At 53.9% G+C, this 17354-nt stretch overlaps 1 protein-coding gene across 1 annotated transcript in view; it reads left to right on the top strand.

Annotated features, from left to right (window-relative positions):
* Positions 1-10899, top strand: part of APCDD1L (APC down-regulated 1 like) — a 50150-nt gene extending 39251 nt beyond the window's left edge. Inside the window, exons 2-4 of the mRNA XM_004759928.3 lie at positions 395-533; positions 3418-3970; positions 8601-10899. Of these exons, the coding sequence (XP_004759985.1) occupies positions 395-533; positions 3418-3970; positions 8601-9368 (1460 nt within the window). The 3' untranslated portion in view covers positions 9369-10899. The remainder of the gene's footprint in view (positions 1-394; positions 534-3417; positions 3971-8600) is intronic.
* The last annotated feature ends 6455 nt before the right edge of the window (positions 10900-17354 follow it).

Here is a 17354-nt window from a genome sequence, read left to right as displayed (position 1 = left end):
CAGAGGTCAAGGAGAACCTAGGCTCTTTGGGGCGGTGGGGGGCGGGGAGGAGTCCCACTGCCCCAGCACCTTGGGCTGAGTCTAGAGGCCCCTTGTCCCGGAGTGTGGAGTCCTTCAGTCACCACATGCCAGTGCCTGGCTGCACAGCAGCTCAGGAGCCTGGGGTCATGCCCCTCCATGGTGGAGACACAGGTGACAATTCCAGGCGCTGACCCAGGCACCCAGACTCAGGTGTGGCTGAGGCGGAGCTGGATGCCCAGGGCAGGGCCACGGTGCAGGGGGAGGCAGACCCCAGCTGGCCTCTGACTCCGCTGTGGCCCAGGATGGCTGGGGAGGGCAGGCAGAGTTTCTGGAGCATGTCAGGACCCCTAACTCCTCTCTGTCTGCTTTGCAGCCCGCACCACAGAGGCGACTGGGACCGCCAGGGGTGGCCGTCTACACTGGGAACCCCGCTGCCAACAGCCCGCGCCCAGCAGAGCCCCCGTCACTGTGCTGCTGCCCCCACGCCTCGACGGGCCCTGGGTCTCTACCGGGTAAGACCCTGAGGTCACCCTGATCACAGGCCCCTGGGCAGGGAAACTGCACACACTCTGGGCCTCAGTGTCCACACAACCCGATTCAACTGGTCGTCCAAGATGCCTGCTACCTGCCAAACGTGTGGCCCTGCTGACCCCCCTCCACAGCACGAGCCCGGTGGGCGGAATGTGGAATGTGTCCTAGTCGCACGCGGCCATGGATGAAATCCATGTGTGCGACATACTGAGCACCCAGGCTACAGGACTTACTGAGTGCCCACTAGGGACGGGGGAGCCACTGTGGGAACAGGCAGCAGACATGCGGACCCAAAAGTAAGTGTGGTGAGCCTGAGATGGTGCTAAGCTCTGCCACAAAGGACATGGAGCCACGGATGTGAGAGCCAGCAACCCGGGGGGGCTTCTCGGAGGTGGCAATGTTCCACTGAGAGCTGAAAGAAGAATCAGCTATCCAGAGGCCCAGGGGAGGAGCCAGGCAGAGGGAGAAGCTGGCGCAAAGGTCCTGAGGCAGGACGAGGCAGAGGAGAGGGTGGAGAGGGTCCAGGCATCCCGCTTGTCTGTCGAATTTTCTTCCTAACCGGACAGGCTTGCCTGACATTTCAGAGGCCCTGTTAGCTGTTCCGGCCAATGGGATTTGTGCTCTAACCCTCAACCATGGGGCACAGACGCTACAACAGCTGTCTAAGTCCTCCCTCCTGGGAGACGGCGAAGGGTGGCCGTGGCCTCCTCCACACCTAGTACACCCTTTCCTCCCCCGCCACCCCCTGCGGGCCCGTCCTCTTCTGCAGTCAGGGACTGGCCTCTCCACGTCCTCCATGTACCTCCTGGGGTCAGGCAGAAACTCAACTGCCAAACATCTGTTAGCACTCTGTTGGTGAGGGAGGGGACGTGAGCGCTCCTAAGCCACTTTGGATGCATTCCCAGGCTCTGTCCCCATCCTGACTCCCCAGTCCAGGTGAGATCCAGGCGCCACTGGTGTGGGTCACCCCAAGACAGAACTGGGCTGTGGGGAAGGTCAGAACTGGGTCCAGGCTCCTTTTGCCCTGAGATAACAGCGTTCCAGGACAGTTCTTCTAGAAACTTCTAGAACTGTCTTCCTAGAAAGTTCCTCCTCATGTTCTCCAGACAGGCTTTGCTGCTTCCTGGAGGCAATGCAGGGAATGATCTAGAGTGCGGGGCCCACTGAGGTTGTTCACTGTGACCTGCTGCGTCCCGTTAGGCAAATCTCTTGCCCCCGGCCCTGTCCGAGACGCAGGTGAGGACAGGACTACGGCACCCCGCTCATGTGTGTGAGTCACCTCTCTCCGTGTTCAACAACCTCCTGTCCTGGCAATTCTTTACCATTTTTCTTTACACCGGCTTGCTTTCGCTTACCGAAATATATTCATTTATTTTTCCAGCTTTACTGAGGCATAATTGGTAAACAGTAAACTGTACGCCTTTACAGCGTACTGCAATTATTTTTAAAGGAAGCGTAGTATCATCCCGGAGAGGGAGGGCAGAACCACCTGCCATAAATAGGAGGCAACTGTAAAAAAGAAAGTCAATGAAAACAAAACAACATAATTAGATTCTCACTAGATTCGTTGCCTGCCTTGGGCCCCGAGTCCGCTTTCTCGGGGAGAGAAGGGAGGTGGGAGTTACAGACACGTTAGCTCCAACAGAGACTTTCTCCTTAACATAATCAGAAAGATTGGAAGAAAAGAAAAAGGAACTGTTTTCGTGCTGGGTAAGAACATGTTTCTTTCGCTCCATCCGTCTTGCTATGAAAACTACTATGAGAGTTCTCAGCAGCGTGTGAAGGGGGCCCTGCCCGCTGTTTCCCCCTAGAACTCACCCAGCCGCCCCCCTGTCTGCACCCTCAACGCAGTCTCAGAGGCTCCCCTGCCCCCAAACCCGGCTGTGGCCGTGGATCTAGGAGTCATTCAGCTTCCCTTTGTGCCCAACCCCACGTGCTTGCTTTACCACCAGCAGAAGTGATCCTGGGGGCCAGGTCTGGCCCACCACCTGTTTTGTAAATAAAGTTTTATTGGCACACAGCTATGCCCCACCTCACCCCACTTACTTATTGACCCTGGCTGCTTTAGTGCTAGAGACCGGCTCACGCACCCAAACAGAAATACTTATTACCTGACCCTTTACAGAAAAAGCTTGGTGATCCCTGGTTTAGATCGACAAACCTGTCACAGGCACGAATGGAACTTGGTCAGGGAAGTCAACCGAAGGGGAGACCGGAAGTGACTGCGCATTAGCCACGATTCCCTCCATGAGGCCCTGGGGAGGGTCTGCTCTGAGCCAGGGGTCAAGGATCTACTCGACCAAGAACAAGGAGGCCACTGCCTGCTGGGGCTCATGGCATGGGGCCCCCCAAATGATGCAAAAGAGCCCGTTTCCTAAGCACCTCCTGGGCACCACCACCATTCTTCATGTTTCCTGGAGACCCTGACTGCGGGTCTGACGCCTCCGTGTCACAGAGGAAGGAGCTGTGCATTATCCCCAGCCGCTGAGGGACAGGAATGGGATTTGAACCTGGGCCCTCTGGCTGCAGAGTCTGCGTACTTCTTGGGCCACAAGAGGCCCAAGTATCCACAGGTATGAGGACCCATGCCGTGAGGGAGGCTGACAGCCAAAGGAGGCAGTGAGGATTGGAGGAAGCAGAGGAGGCTTTTGTGGAGGCCACAAGGCAAGTGAAAGGCCCTCGGCCCCAAAGGGGGTGGCTGAGACCAATTAGGGAAACCGAGGCTTGTCAGGGCCCAGCTCTGGACTGAGGTCTGAAATAGAGGCTGTGGGAGCAGAGTCCAACCTGGAGGGAGAGGGGCTCACCGTGTAGGCTCTCCCTGCTCTGCCCAACCCCCGTCTCTCTCTCTCTCTCTCTCTCTGACAGCTGTGAGGTGCGCCCGGGACCTGAGTTCCTCACCCGCTCCTACACCTTCTACCCTAACCGCCTCTTCCGAGCCTACCAGTTCTACTACAGAGACCCTTTCTGCCGGGAGCCTGCCCACTCCCTGCTCATCAAGGGCAAAGTCCGCCTGCGTCGGGCCTCCTGGGTCACGAGAGGGGCCACTGAGGCCGACTACCACCTGCACAAGGTGGGCATCGTCTTTCACAGCCGCCATGGCCTGCTCGATGTCACCGGGAGTCTCAACCAGACCCGGGTGGGCCAGGACTGTGCCCAGCGGCTGCCCCCAGCCCGGGCCTGGCTGCCCGGGGCCCTGTACGAGCTGCTGAGCGCCCGGGCCAAGCAGGACTGCACAGAAGCCCTGGGCTTCACCATGCACGAGCTCAGCCTGGTCCGCATGCTGCGGCACCTGCAGCCGCAGCCTCGGGCTGGGCCCCGGCTGGTGGAGGAGCTCTACCTGGGGGACATCCACACCGACCGAGGGGAGAGGTGGCACTACCGGCCGACAGGCTACCAGCGCCCGCTGCAGAGTGCCCTGGTGAGTCTGGGGCCCTGGGAGGGCGAGCTCCGGGCCCCAACCCAGTGGGCCCTCTACGGTCTGGTCCCTGCCTCAGACCCTCTCCGTACCCCCTTGCTGGCCTGCTGGCCTCAGGGCATTTGCACATGCTGTTCCCTTTGCTTGAGACAGGTCTGTACAGGGCTGGCTTTTTCCAAAGGAACCACTGCTCAGCTTGTCTGTGCCTGGTCCTCCTGACATCCTTCTTGTGGTCCCCACAGGGTCCTCTTCTGCTCGTGCTGGGCACTTGGGCAAGTGTGTCTCAGTTCTCAGATCAGCTGTTCCCACCGATCCCCACTCTGCACATTTTCCAGCACTCAGCTTCCCGGGGCTGCATGGTTTGTTTACTTGTTAACTGCCACTTTCTCTAGCAGTAGACTCTGCATGGGTGGGGCCCTGTCCTCTCCTGGGTCCCTGCACACGGCCCAGGGTCTGGCACACAGTGGGGGCCAATAAAGCTTAGTGAATGAATGCAGGAGAGGTCAGTCCCTTCTCCAAGGCTCTGCTGGACGGCCACAGAACCCAGAGAAGGTGACCCCAAGAGCCCCACGTGCACCTCTTTGGTGTCTGGAGCCAGAGATGCTGAGTGTACCCATTCACACTAATGCCGGGTAAAGCAGCACTCCTCAGCCCCTGTTCTCAAGATGCCATTACCTGGGCATCTTCTGAGAATGCAGGGTCAGGTCCTGGGGGGGGGGGGGGGTCTGGGGTGGGGCCTGGGACTCTGCATTTCCAACAGGCTCCCAGATGGCCCACGGACTGCCCTCTGGGCAGAAGGCTGCCCTGTGAAGGGAGATGTACTTCCCCCAACCCAGCTCCAGTGTGAATTTCACTTGAGGTCCTTAACCTAGATTTTAAATTAAGTGATCACAGCACACTGCCCCCATTTGGGGGAGACCTGGTAGCCCTTCTCTGCCTGATGAGCACACAGGCAGAAAGAATCCGCTCTTCTTGTGTGTGAGATGTACTCTGGGCACGTGGCATAGAGCCTGGCCCTCAAGGCATGGAGGCTCAGGACTTCTCCAGTGCAGCTGGTTGACGACTTGGGACCACCACACCACCCCCACCCCCAGGAAAATGTTTGCAGAAGCATCAAATAGCGAATTTAGACAGAAACCAATTCTATTAAAATAGCTACCCAAGTCTTACAGCATTAATTTGTGACACAGGAACCTTTATTCTCCCTAATTGAGTGTAAACATGTTCCCAGTATCTGCAACATTGTTACTAGGAGACAGGAAACAAAGCCAGAGGTTCCAGAAATTGCAGGGCTCCCTTGTCTACACCCACAATTACAAGTTAACTTTTATCAGTTGGGGTTTCTTGAAACTGAAGTCAAGGTAGGATGCCATGAGGAGAATGTCTCTACTACGTAACCCAGGAATATTTTTCAAAAGTGAGAATGAAGAGACTGGAGGCATGAGTTCAGGAGCCCCTATCAAGTGAGCCCTTGGGCAACCCTCAGGTCATTCAGCAAGTATTGAGTGCCTACTGTGTACTCAGTACTCAAGGAACTAAACCAGATGGGCAATTTCTCACCTCTGGGAGCAGCTACTTGTCAAAGGACCCCAAAGAAGCGTCCTAGGAATGAGCCCCACTGCCCTCTCCTCCCCCACCCCCTCCTCTGGGGAGCAGAGAAGAAGCACAGAAGTCCTCATAATCAGAAAATCAGCCTGAGTTCTTTCCATGACCTCAAAATTATGCTCTCTTTGGCAACCAGCATTCTAGGCTGGTCTGACGTTAATCCTACTTAGGAGAAGGTGCCGGCAGCGGGGTGATGACAGGCACCCCCCCCCCCATTAGGAGGGCAAACTGCTCAGAACATGGACAGGATGGCCCCCTGGGGCACAGCAGATGACAGTTGTCCTGTCTCCCCAGGCAGGGCTGTGGGGCTGGAGACCTCTGCGCTCCTGCTGCCTCACCAGCCAGCACGGCTGACACAGCCCAGCCCGTGATCGCGCCGCAGAGCCGGAATGTGAGCAGAGACGAGCCGTGCCAGATGTGCGCACCTTAAATCAAATACCTGCTCAGCAACTGCCCCCGCCCCACCCGGGGGAAAAAAAAAAGGAGAGAGAGAGACACAATTTCAAAGAAGAAAATGCTGCATATAAACCCCCAAGTAACGAATCAGTCGTTACCTTATGCTCTCCAGGGTCTGAGCCTTGTCCATGACCCAAACCAGATGGTACACATGAACATTTTTAGAAGTTAATTTAAAACCAATTTGATCCCCAAATTCATTGCCTGGATGTAGAATCCTAATCAATCAGCCAACACTCAACCAAAATCATCTAAGCCTGGTGTCACCTCTGGGGGTTAATTAGAAACTGTTATGTGCTGTTCGAGAAATAACTTTATGTAACAGGTTTGAACCAGTAAGAGTTTGGCTCCCTCGCAAGTGTGAATTCTGCTGGCTGGGGCCTTGCTTATTAACACATGCATCTCCGGACCCCTGCAGAATGACGCCAGAAGGGGCTGGTTTTCATCCCCTTTGAAACTGGAGGAGATGCCTGTTCTCGCATCTCTCACCTGAATGGCTCACTAGCTCTCAGTTTGTTTCTGTTATGCAGAAAGCCACTTGCCCTGCCCCAACGACCAACTAGGATTTCAAATGTCCTGCCTGCAGGAGAGGGCGAGGCGGGGAAGACAGCCCTGGTATTTTGATGTAAGGCTTTCTGCTCTGTCAATACACATCAGCGTGACAACAGTCGGAATGTGGGTTAAAATGCCTAAATTAGACTCCGATCAGCCGGACTTCCAATTACCAGCACTCCAGCTTACCACCCAGCCGGCTCATTTCTTCCCATCACACTTTTGGACCCATTTACTAGCATTTCCAAGTGCCTTCGAGGCCTCTGTCCTCGAGTCAAAATCCCCCAAACCAAAAATAATATAATCTTCCATATTATGGAGATCAAGGCAAGTTTAGGTTTATCACAGACACAAATAAGAGCTGAATATGTGACAAACTGAAAAAGAACACAAATAGTTTCTTAGTCCTCCGATAGTTCCTTTCTAGACAATAAGTCCTGAACGCCACTTGTCTGGCATAAAACTCACCCAACAGCAACCTGCAGAAATCTTCTTTTTTTTGCAAGGAAAAGAAAAAACGGAGCTGTTTCCCAGCTGGGCTCTCCAAATGCCCCTCTTCGTCCTTGTCCGTCCTGCCTGCGCCCCTGGCCTGAGGTTTCCTTCTCGAATGGCAAAAGCAGGGGACGCCTGCTAGTACCCGCATCAACCTTGCTTAGACAAGCCATTGTTCCCAGGGTGTTTACCTTTCAGAGTGATGCTCTGGACTGAACTCTGGGCAAGAGCTCCCTTTCAAAACACAAAATAAAACAAAACAAAAACAAACAAAACAAAAAAACCCCACCAAGGTGTCTCTATCTGGTTCCTTTTTGACCCTCCGTTGAGCTTTTTCCCTCCAAAATGCAGAGTGACCACGCCCACACACTTCGGTTTGGCATCTGTTCCCCGTTGACGTGCTTCACGGTGAGCCCAGCTCCATGACTCCGGAACGCACGGACAACTGTAAATGAGGCCACAGAGAAGGCAAAGCAATGCACAGCCTGGGACAACGGGGACCAAGGTCCAGCTGGCCACTGGAGGGCGGCTGGTTTCCCCCATTATAAATAACACTACAGTGAACACCTCTGCGCGCCATCTCTTTCCCACGACCTCCTCAGGGCAGACTCTAGCGGGGGCAGGCACACCTGCAGGGGTATTTAAATGGGACTTTGTCCCTGTTACCATGTGCACTCTCCAAGGCAGTGAGGGAACGATGCTCGCCTTCCCCGGGAGAGGTTCTTGGAGCTAGAAGAGCCTCTCCACCCAAGGTGGGGAAGGCACCTCTGTGAGAGCACGGAAGCTCTCAGTATGGAGGGGATGCGGAAGGGGCACCAGGAGGCACGTTCTAGCCTGTGTCCACCACTTCGGGCTGGAGACGCGGCAGGCTGCCAGGTCCACTGAAGCCCGGCATCTTCGGCCCGGACACGTAACACCTGCCTGAGGAGGGCTGAGCCCAACACCTGGCGCTTGGGCTCAGGGGAAGGGGGAGTCACAGTGAGCCAGGAGAAGGGAGATAAACTTGAACAGTCGAATCCCAGGACCAAGCCGGATAGGTGTGGAAAAGGTCCCTTCCAAACCCCAAGGCCTTTCTCCTTCATCCGTCCACCCATTCATCCCATCAGCATGGGGCTACTATGAGCTAGGCCCTGTGCCAGGCCCAGGGGCTGGAAGAAGTAGCCACAGGGACCCCCCGGCTTGGGGAGCCTACCATCCAGCGAGGCAGAGGGGCGGACAGGAAGGAGGCAGGAAGGGACAGGTCCGTGACCTGCAGAGCTCTCGCTAAGACCTCACTGAGCCGAGACCCAGACCAGAAGCAGCCCACCAGGCCCCATGTGGGGGGATTTCCAGGTAGAGGGCCAGCAGGTGCACAGGCCCAGAAGAGGGAGGACTTCCCTGAGATCCAACAAGAGCGAAGTGGCCACTGCGGTGGGAGGCGGGGAGTGACCCACAGGCGGGACCCCGCGATACCCCCACCCCCGGCCGCACCCCGACTGCTCCCGCAGCTCGGACGATCGCTGTCCTGTTTCTGTTTGTCTCCTGCCAGCACCACGCCCGCCCCTGCCCCGCGTGCAGCCTCATCGCGCGCTCGGACGAGCACCACCCGCCCGTGCTGCCCCCCCAGGCGGCCCTGCCCCTGCGCCTGGGGGGCCGGTGGGTCAGCCCCGGGTGCGAGGTGCGCCCCGCCGTGCTCTTCCTCACCAGGCTCTTCACGTTCCACGGGCACAACCGCTCCTGGGAAGGGTATTACCGCCACTTCTCAGACCCCGCCTGCCGCCAGCCCACCTTCACGGTCTACGCTGCGGGCCACTACACCAGGGGCAGGCCCTCCAGCAAGGTCCTCGGCGGCACCGAACTGGTGTTTCAGGTCACCCGGGCCCGAGTGACTCCCATGGACCAGGTCACCACGGCCATGCTCAACTTCTCTGAACCAAGCAGCTGCGGGGGCCCGGGGGCCTGGTCCCTGGGGACCGAGCGGGACGTCACAGCCACCAACGGGTGTCTTCCGCTGGGCATCAGGCTCCCCCACGTGGAGTACGAGCTTTTCAAGATGGAGCTAGACCCCCTCGGGCAAAGCCTGCTCTTCATCGGACAAAGGCCCACGGACGGGTCAAGTCCCGACACCCCAGAGAAGCGCCCCACGTCCTACCAAGCGCCCCTGGTGCTCTGCGACGGGGTGGCCGAGGCGGTGTCCGGACCCCTGCAGCACAGACCTCTGCCGAAGCCCTTCCGTGGTGGGGGGCCATGTCCTCCAGCGGCCCCTCTCCCAGTCCTGCCCCTGGCTCTAGGGCTGGCCTTCCTCAAGGGGCTCTGAAATCGGTCTCTGAGCTCTAGACCGCTGCTTGGGACACTAGGTGCTCCGTGGCCTCCCTCCAGGCACAGACTCCTCTTGCGTCGGCGAGAAGGGCCCGCTCTAACCTCCGCTCGACTGCGGATCCTCCCCGCCTACTGCTGTCCACCAGCCTTGGGCCCCACAGTGCTCAGCCCCCGAGTCCCACGGCACCTGCAAGGTCTGCCCTCGAGAACTGGCCGTGCACCTGGGCGTGGGCGTGGCCATGGCCAGGGCTCTATGGCTCTAAATGCGAGCTCCTGGTTTTCCGGGGCGGTTGGAGGACAGCAGGCCCTTCTCCCACCCCGTCCTTGGCGTTTTGGGGACGGGAGTGAGGCCCTGCACGGGGAGGCCACCGCCGCTCTGCTGAGCCTGTGGATTCTTATTTTAAAGTTTATTAATTTGAATTTAGCAATACAAACTCAAACCAGGGCTATGAATTAAAGATGCTGCTTCGGGCTTTCGGTGCTTGGCGGCTTTCTGGAAGAGCGCCTGTCTCTTTGGGGCGACTCGGCTTTCCTGGGTTTGACTGTGCGTCGGTGAGTCAAGCCCGGAGCTGTCGACACCGCATGCAGCTGAATCCGGCCCTCCCGGGCCAGGATGCGAAGGAAGCCGCCCGTTGGGGCCCACAAGGGCGCCCGCCTCGCCCACACCCGGCTGGCTGCTGGGGGCAGGTCTGTGGAGGAGCACAGCACCTGCCGCCTTCAGAAAGTAATTAATACTAACGACAGCGGTGACACTAAGGTGCTCCGTAATCAGCCTTGTACAGGCGTCCTCTGTTTTCAGGATTCTTTGCATTCAACTGACGAGGAGGCAGAGACCTCTGAACGGGTCTTTGGAACCACCCTAAGGAGAGGTTGGGGTCACCAGGCTGCATGGCAACCTCTGGAGGGGGACACAGCCTGCTCGCCCCTGTGCTGAGGTGCCGACGTCCTCCTCTGCTAGGAGGGGGCTGTCATCCAGGTGGGGGACAGTCTGTGCCTCTGCAGGGACCCTGCCCGTGTTCCCGAGGCCTCATCTGCACGCTGCGAAATTGACTGGGATCCTCATGGGCTTGAGGGTTTGGGGGACTCTGTGCCTAGGACTCGCCCCTCCTTTCTCCCCCGATCCCTATCTCTGGCTCTTATCACTGATCTTGAACAACTGTCTGTGAGGTTAACGGGGCTTTCAGAGGGAAGCCCTGGTCCTCCGTTAGACTGTGTGGGGTTCCATCAGCCCACTGAAATGGCTCCAACTTATCTACCCGTTGTTCTTGAAAAGAAGAAAGACCCACCAAGTTAATATTCTCTGTAGGTCTCAGAGAGCTACGTGTGTTTCCGGAGTATTTACCGAAGTACAAGAAATAATTAGATTATTTACGGTCTCCGACTGCGCGGGCGGGGGTGCAGTTCCCGGTGGGGCTGAGGCTGGGGGTGGTGGTGTGGCCGTGGCTCGGCAAGTCTCGTGTCTGAGGCTCCAGGCGACCGTGACGCCATTTGTCATCAAATTTGAATCTTTTAATAAAATTAAACAGCCTGAAAAATGTTCTTGCCGGTTATTAAAGTCAACCAAGGGGATTACGGTTCTAAAGAAAGGAAGTGAAGTGTCTTCAAGGGAATGTGTGAAAGAGAATAAAACCAGTGGAGGTAAACCCCGGCTCTCTGTTACGCCCCTTCGGTTCAGGGGACTGCCCTCCCCTGTTGCAAATTCTCTGGAAACTTCCAATGCACTGGGAAGAAAATCCCTGCTCCTGGGTCAGTGCTGTCTGCAAGGTCCAGCAGTGCCTCCCCCACACACAGGCCACACCGGCCTCCCTTCTGGCTCTGGATTACAACAAACTATTTCCCTACCTCGGGGCCTTTGCATGTCACTGCTGCTTCTCATCCCCCAGATGCTCAGAAGCTTGACCTTTTCAAGTCTCAGACCAGATGCCACCTGCTTAGGGATGTCAGCCATCAGTACCCCCAAATGGCAGCCTCCCTTCCCCTTCTGTCCTTCTGTCTGTCCACCCATCCCATCATGAGGACCCTTCTTTCTAACGCTTACTGCTCACTGTCGGAGATGACCTCATCGGTTCTTGCTTATTCTCCGCCTCCTCTACCACACCCGTAGGCTCGGTGCAACAGGGAAGGACCAAGTCAGTCTCTGCCATCTTCTCCAGCAGAGCTTGCACATGCTCAGAACCACAATCGAGGAAACAAATGTTTACGGTCCCAGTTAATCCTCACACCAAGACCCACGACGAGGACACAGGCACATGGCTGGCATAACCCCTCCAGGCGCAGCAGGGCGGGTGGGTGGGCACCCCACAAGGTGAGGGGTGTATCTGCTCTTGGGGATGCTGAAGGCTCACAGAGGAGAATGGGCTTTGCCCAAGGTCGCCAGCAGCCGGGCCCCAGACCCCGAGGGCTGCACATCTGTCCTGGGGTGTCCTTCCAGGGTTCTAGTTCTCTTCATAGGGGTAGGACTCCTTGACTGCATTTGGGGAAAGGAAGTCAGAGCTGCTTCATGGGACAAAGCATGAGTCGTTTCAAATTCAAGTCTTCCTGACAGGACCGAGATGCCCTCCCTCCCCGGGCCTCTTGGTTCTGCAGCAGTGGACGCCGACAGAAAGAATCACGGCTAGAGAAAGGACAACAATCTCTTTCCCCTTGGGCTGAAACCAGAAGGCGTCATCTGAGGACCCAGGGGGCCGAGGGGTTTGGGGGAGAAGCCCGCAGACACCAGCCTTCTGGCCCCTTTCTTGGCTCCTTGGAGAACCCTCCACATAAAACCCAAGATAGCTTTAATCAACAGAGGGGAAAGTAAAACCCATACTTCTAGTTCAAAACAAAACAAAAACAAAATTAATGTTCTCCATTCCGTGTTCAGTCACGTTTAAAAGGGAAGGGAAAAAAAAACCCGTGCAGTTTATAATTTCATAGTGCAAGCTCCCAGGAGAGTAAATGAGGCTTGCTTTTTTTTTTTTTTTAATAAAAAGTTTAAATTGTATACAGCTCTCGGAGGCCCATTAACTAACAGATGCTGGTTATCAAAAGAAGCTATTTCTTTGCTTCTTCTAAGCGAATGTGTTTAATCTCCCCATGGTGCTCCCGGCCTGAGAAAGAGCAGCTTGCAGTGACGCGGGCTCTGCCGCACTCAGGCCGGTCTCATGGGGCCTTGGTGACTCAGGCGTTAGGGAGGCTGGAGAGGACCGGGGCGGTGGGGGGAGCGGCAGCTCCTGATGCAGAGGAGTGGGGAGGTGCATCAGGGCCATCAGTGGGGCCCCAGGAGGGCTTGGGGGGCTGTTTCCGCTCCGTGGGGTTGAGCTTGGCCTGAGCGCCTGGAAGCTGATCCCCCTCACACAAACCCCACTAGCCGGGTGTGAGGACCGAGGGCTAACCTGCCCCCCCCCCCGTCAGGGCCTTCTCTTAAACCCCCCGCTGCCTGGAAAGCTTCAGCACCTTAGTCTCACCAGTCACCATGGAGGACCCTGAGCTTCACTTCCTCATCATTGGCCTCTCGCCTCTAGGTGTCCCTTGACGGCTCGCCCTTGTCCATCTTGTCGCCCACCACGCCCCCAGCACGTGGACAGCGCCTGACACACAGCGGGAGCTCAGTAAACACGGGCTGGGGGAGTAAACCCTCTGAAGGCTGACTGGAGGCTATGAACTCAAGCAGCCAGAGGACAGCCACATACTCTGTCTAAATCTGGCTTGGAATTTTTGACACTGATTATCATCATCATTATTATTATAAGATTGGCAGAGCAGAGCCCAGAGCTATGAACTTGAGCAAATCTGTTTTCTCCTACCCAGGCTCTTCCTAGGAAGGGTACTGGGGCCAGCTGCTGTCCCAGAATAGGGGGCCACACAGCCTGACATCGGCAGGATCCTGACAGCCCCCCTCAGGTTTCACATGTATAAAGGTCATGGAGACAGGGAGACCCTCAGCCTTGTGCAGGCACCTAAGACTTTACGTCCTTAGCTACGGAGCACCCGGCTGCAGTTTCCTCACCAGGAAAATGAACTCGAACACCTGGAAGGTCCACGCCTGGCAGGAGATTCACGAAGCAGCAATGTCCTTTTATAAGAGGAATGGCTTGAAACAAAACTCTCTGGGAGGATGGGTCTTCTCCCAGCAATGCCGTGTTTACTTCCTAAGAGTTATTAATTAATAATCTGCTACTCTCACTCCTACACTTGGTATTTTTTCAATCCCACAAGAGAAAAATAATTAACAGAAAACTTATTTTTCTTGGTCATTAGCGCTGTTAACATCAACAGTCAGTTTATTAAGAATTCCACGTAGGTACTGAGTACCCGGCACAGGCCAGGGGGAGCACACACTTTCACATCTACTTCTTTCTGAAGCCCCCAGTAAATTCTGGGAAAGGAATAGAGGCACAAGGGCACACAGATACACAGGAAAGGAGAAGAGTCAAGAAGAGATGGTAGCAAACTTCCAGAGTCTGGAGGGCTCATGGGCAAGAAGCTGAGAGGTGACAGAGAGCAGGGAGAAAGGTGCTGCCTGGCCAGTTTCGGAGCAGGGGTCAGAAGCAAGTCCACTCATGCCCCCAAAGTCTTAGGAAGCAGTGGTCCAAGGAAGTCTGAGGGTAGGAGAGCACTGGGGCTGAAAACAGGACTATGCAAAAGTCTACAAAGGAGTTTTATCCCCAGATCCTCTTCCCAACCCCTGTATGAAACCAGAAGGTCAAACAGATGTCTGGACTTGGGAGACCATCCAGAGCAAGGTGTCACACTAAAAATAGAGATATCAAAGAAAATTCTACCCATTAAATGGCTGGGTTGCACAGCCTCCTTCTCCTTGAGACATAGCGGCCAGTCTTCTGTTGCCAGGCAGGAGACAGGAAGATTCCCAAGAAACGAGCCCATACTGAACTAACTGCAGATACTGACAGCTGGAAGTTCCCCCAAGGAGGCGCCTGAGTGGTCCCCAGGCCCTTCGCTTGCACAGAGACCCAAAACCCAGCAAATCCCACCTACACAAACATAGCTCTTCAGGGCCTCACTCATAAATACATTAAAGGACATAAAAGGGTTACCAGGCATTTAAGGAAAGCCTCCAAAATGCTAGAGACGAAAACCCAACCCAAAGAGACTAGTAAGAGCCCCATACTGGGTGTAGAGATTACTGAAAAATAAATAAATGAACTTAAAGAACACTCAAAGTAACCAGTAAGAAGCAGATAATGCAGAGGACAGAACAACAAAAAGACCTATACCACCCTGGGTGAAAACAATGCTAACCTTTTAAAGACCATCAACATTTTTCAGTCCCTCCTATTTACAGAAAAAGAACAAAAAAAAAAAAAGGAACTAGAACATCCTTAGTGAAAAGAATATAAACTATCTAGCAAAAGCAGGTTGTTAAAAAACAAATACTAGTATTTAGAAAGGAAAGAATTCTTGAAAATTATGAATATGATGACAGACAAAGCAAGAGAAAGTTGGAAATTAAAGCTGAATTTCTCTAGAAATTTTAAAAAAAAGGATCAGGAGTTAATGGCATTAACCTTCTTAAGGCCAACACTGGAAGCTGGCAATCAGCAAACATTTTTGGGATCCTGAACATGATTTTTATACCCAGTACAACTATCAGTTTAGTGAAAGGGCTGAATGGAACATGTTCAGATATGTAACCTTCTCAGAAAAGTTATCACCCACATGCTCCTTTCTCAGAAACCAGCCTGAGGATGTATTCCACCGCAACCAGGAGGTAAAACAAGAATGAAGACGCTAGAGATCCAGGAAACAGGAGATCCACCCAGAAGAGAACACAGGGAATTCCCCAGATGATGGTGAAGAAAGGGCCTTCCTGGGATAAAAGTCAGGCAGCAGCTCTGGAGGCCAGTCAGTCCACAGAGTAACAAGAGAACAGGGTGCTCTCTAGGAGGGACCTTCCTGAGAAAATACATAAGAATCATAGTATACCAAATGTGTAAATGCTCTTACACGTCTGTCAGAGTCTGGGGCTGAATTAATGAAAGATATGTAAGAAAGTAAGCAGTGGAGAGGTGCAGGATTAAGTATAAAAAGGAAATAAAATCACAGAACAGACAATACCTTGCTGTGAACAATATTTAAGTCTCCATCAAGCAAAAGGATACTGACATAGCCAAAAATCATGACATAACACTCTGAGGGGGAGGGGAAGGAGACTGTGTTTCAGACAAGGGTGGAGAGAAAGGTTGCTGGAGCCACTTCCTTACCTTCCTTAGAAGGAAATCAACAGATAAGATCTAGAAGTGAAAGAAAAGGTAATATAAGCACACAACTGAGAAATATAGATGTTAATACGAGAAGACAGAAAGTGCTAAAATGCTTCCTCCCAGAAATGGAAGCACAGGGCCAGGAGGGTCTGCTGGTTTTCACTATGAGCCTGTTAGAACTATCTGGCATTTTATACGACGCACATGAAATGCTTTGGTAGAAGGTAAAATGAAAAATGCTGCAAAACACATCACACATGAAAAGATGGCTCTGCATCACTCAACACCAGGAAAACGCAAGTCAAAACCACAACGAGATGCCACCTCACACCTGTCAGAACAGCTAAACTCAACAATACCCAAGAAAAAAGACGTGTTGGCGAGGACGTGGAGAAAAAGGAACCCTCATGCACGGTGGGTGGGAATGCACACTGGTGCAGCGACTGTGGAAAACAGCACGGAGGTGCCTCAGGAAGTTAAATAGAGCTTCCCTAGGACCCAGCAACTGCAATACTCGGTTTTTACCCAAAGAACACCAAAACACGAATCCAGAGGGACACGTGCACCCCGATGCCTACAGCAGCACTACTTACAATAGTCAAATTGTGAATGTAGCCCAAGCGTTCACCAACAGAGGAGCGGATAAAGAAAATGTGGTGTATGCATATGCGGGAACGTTACTCAGCCACAAAAAAGTGTGAAATCTTGCCACTTGCAGTGACAAAGATGGAGCTAGAGAATATTGTGCTCGACAACGTATTTCAGGGGAAGACGAATACCATATCATGTCACTCATATGTGGAACTTAAGAAACAATGAACAACAGGGGTAAAAAAGAGAGAGGAAAAACCAAGAAACAGATTCTTAACTACAGAGAACACAAAGGCGGTTCTCAAGGGGCAGGAGGCGGGGGGCATGGGGATGAAGACGCACACTTGTGATGAGTGCCGGGCGATGAATGGGAGTGCTGAGTCTCCGTATTAACAGCAGACGCTAACGTAACACTGCATGTTGGCTAGCTGGACTTTCAATAAAAAACTTTTTAAAAAATGCAAAACCAAATCCAACAACAAAACCTAGAACTTCCCTTCAAATTGCTTTCAATCCAGTATGGACAGACTATGGCAAGAGAGGCATCAAAATGCTTTGGGGGACAGGGCTGGTGGAGCAGGCATCCCAGGGTGGGGGAGAGGGAGCAGCTGAGTTTGTACAAATCAGACTCATCCTCAGAGTCTGAGACTGAAGGAAACAAGGGAGAAAATGCCCAAAGCACCAGCCGTGAGCTCTCAGCGAGTGGAGAGATACCCTTGGGTGGTTTTACCATTACGAACGGGAAACACTTCCTGTGCTTTGGAGCTGCACTGAGGTCGGGCACTGCGACTGCAAGGCTGGGGTCAAGATAGAACAATGGGTCTTGGCTTGACTTTCAAAAGCCTCCTGCCTGCCGTACACATTCTCGTAATGTTTTTGAAGTAGCATAAAGGTCCGTTCTTCGAAAAGTCTGTAGCACTTATGTGTTTCTCGACATTTTTACTCTTTTTTTTCTTTTAGTGGTCAAGCATTGCTAAGAAAACAAAGAGAAGTTCTACTTGGACAAGGGAAAGCCTCCACTCTCAGTGCAGATTCGGTGGCGGGGGGATCTGTTTCTGGCAGGGCACATCTCCCCCCAATCACAGGACCCTGGCAACTTCCCAGACAGTGTCTGTCTTCCTGATGCGCTAATAACGAGATGCTCACGACAGATAATGCCAGAACAGCTCCTGTGACTGCTGAGCAGAAAA

Source organism: Mustela putorius, unplaced genomic scaffold (genome assembly GCF_011764305.1).
Source record: "Mustela putorius furo isolate JIRA1106 unplaced genomic scaffold, ASM1176430v1.1 tig00003972_pilon_pilon_pilon, whole genome shotgun sequence".
Taxonomy (NCBI): Eukaryota; Metazoa; Chordata; class Mammalia; order Carnivora; family Mustelidae; genus Mustela; species Mustela putorius.
The sequence above is the reverse complement of the archived record's forward strand: the minus strand, read 5'-3'. Positions and strand labels throughout refer to the sequence as shown.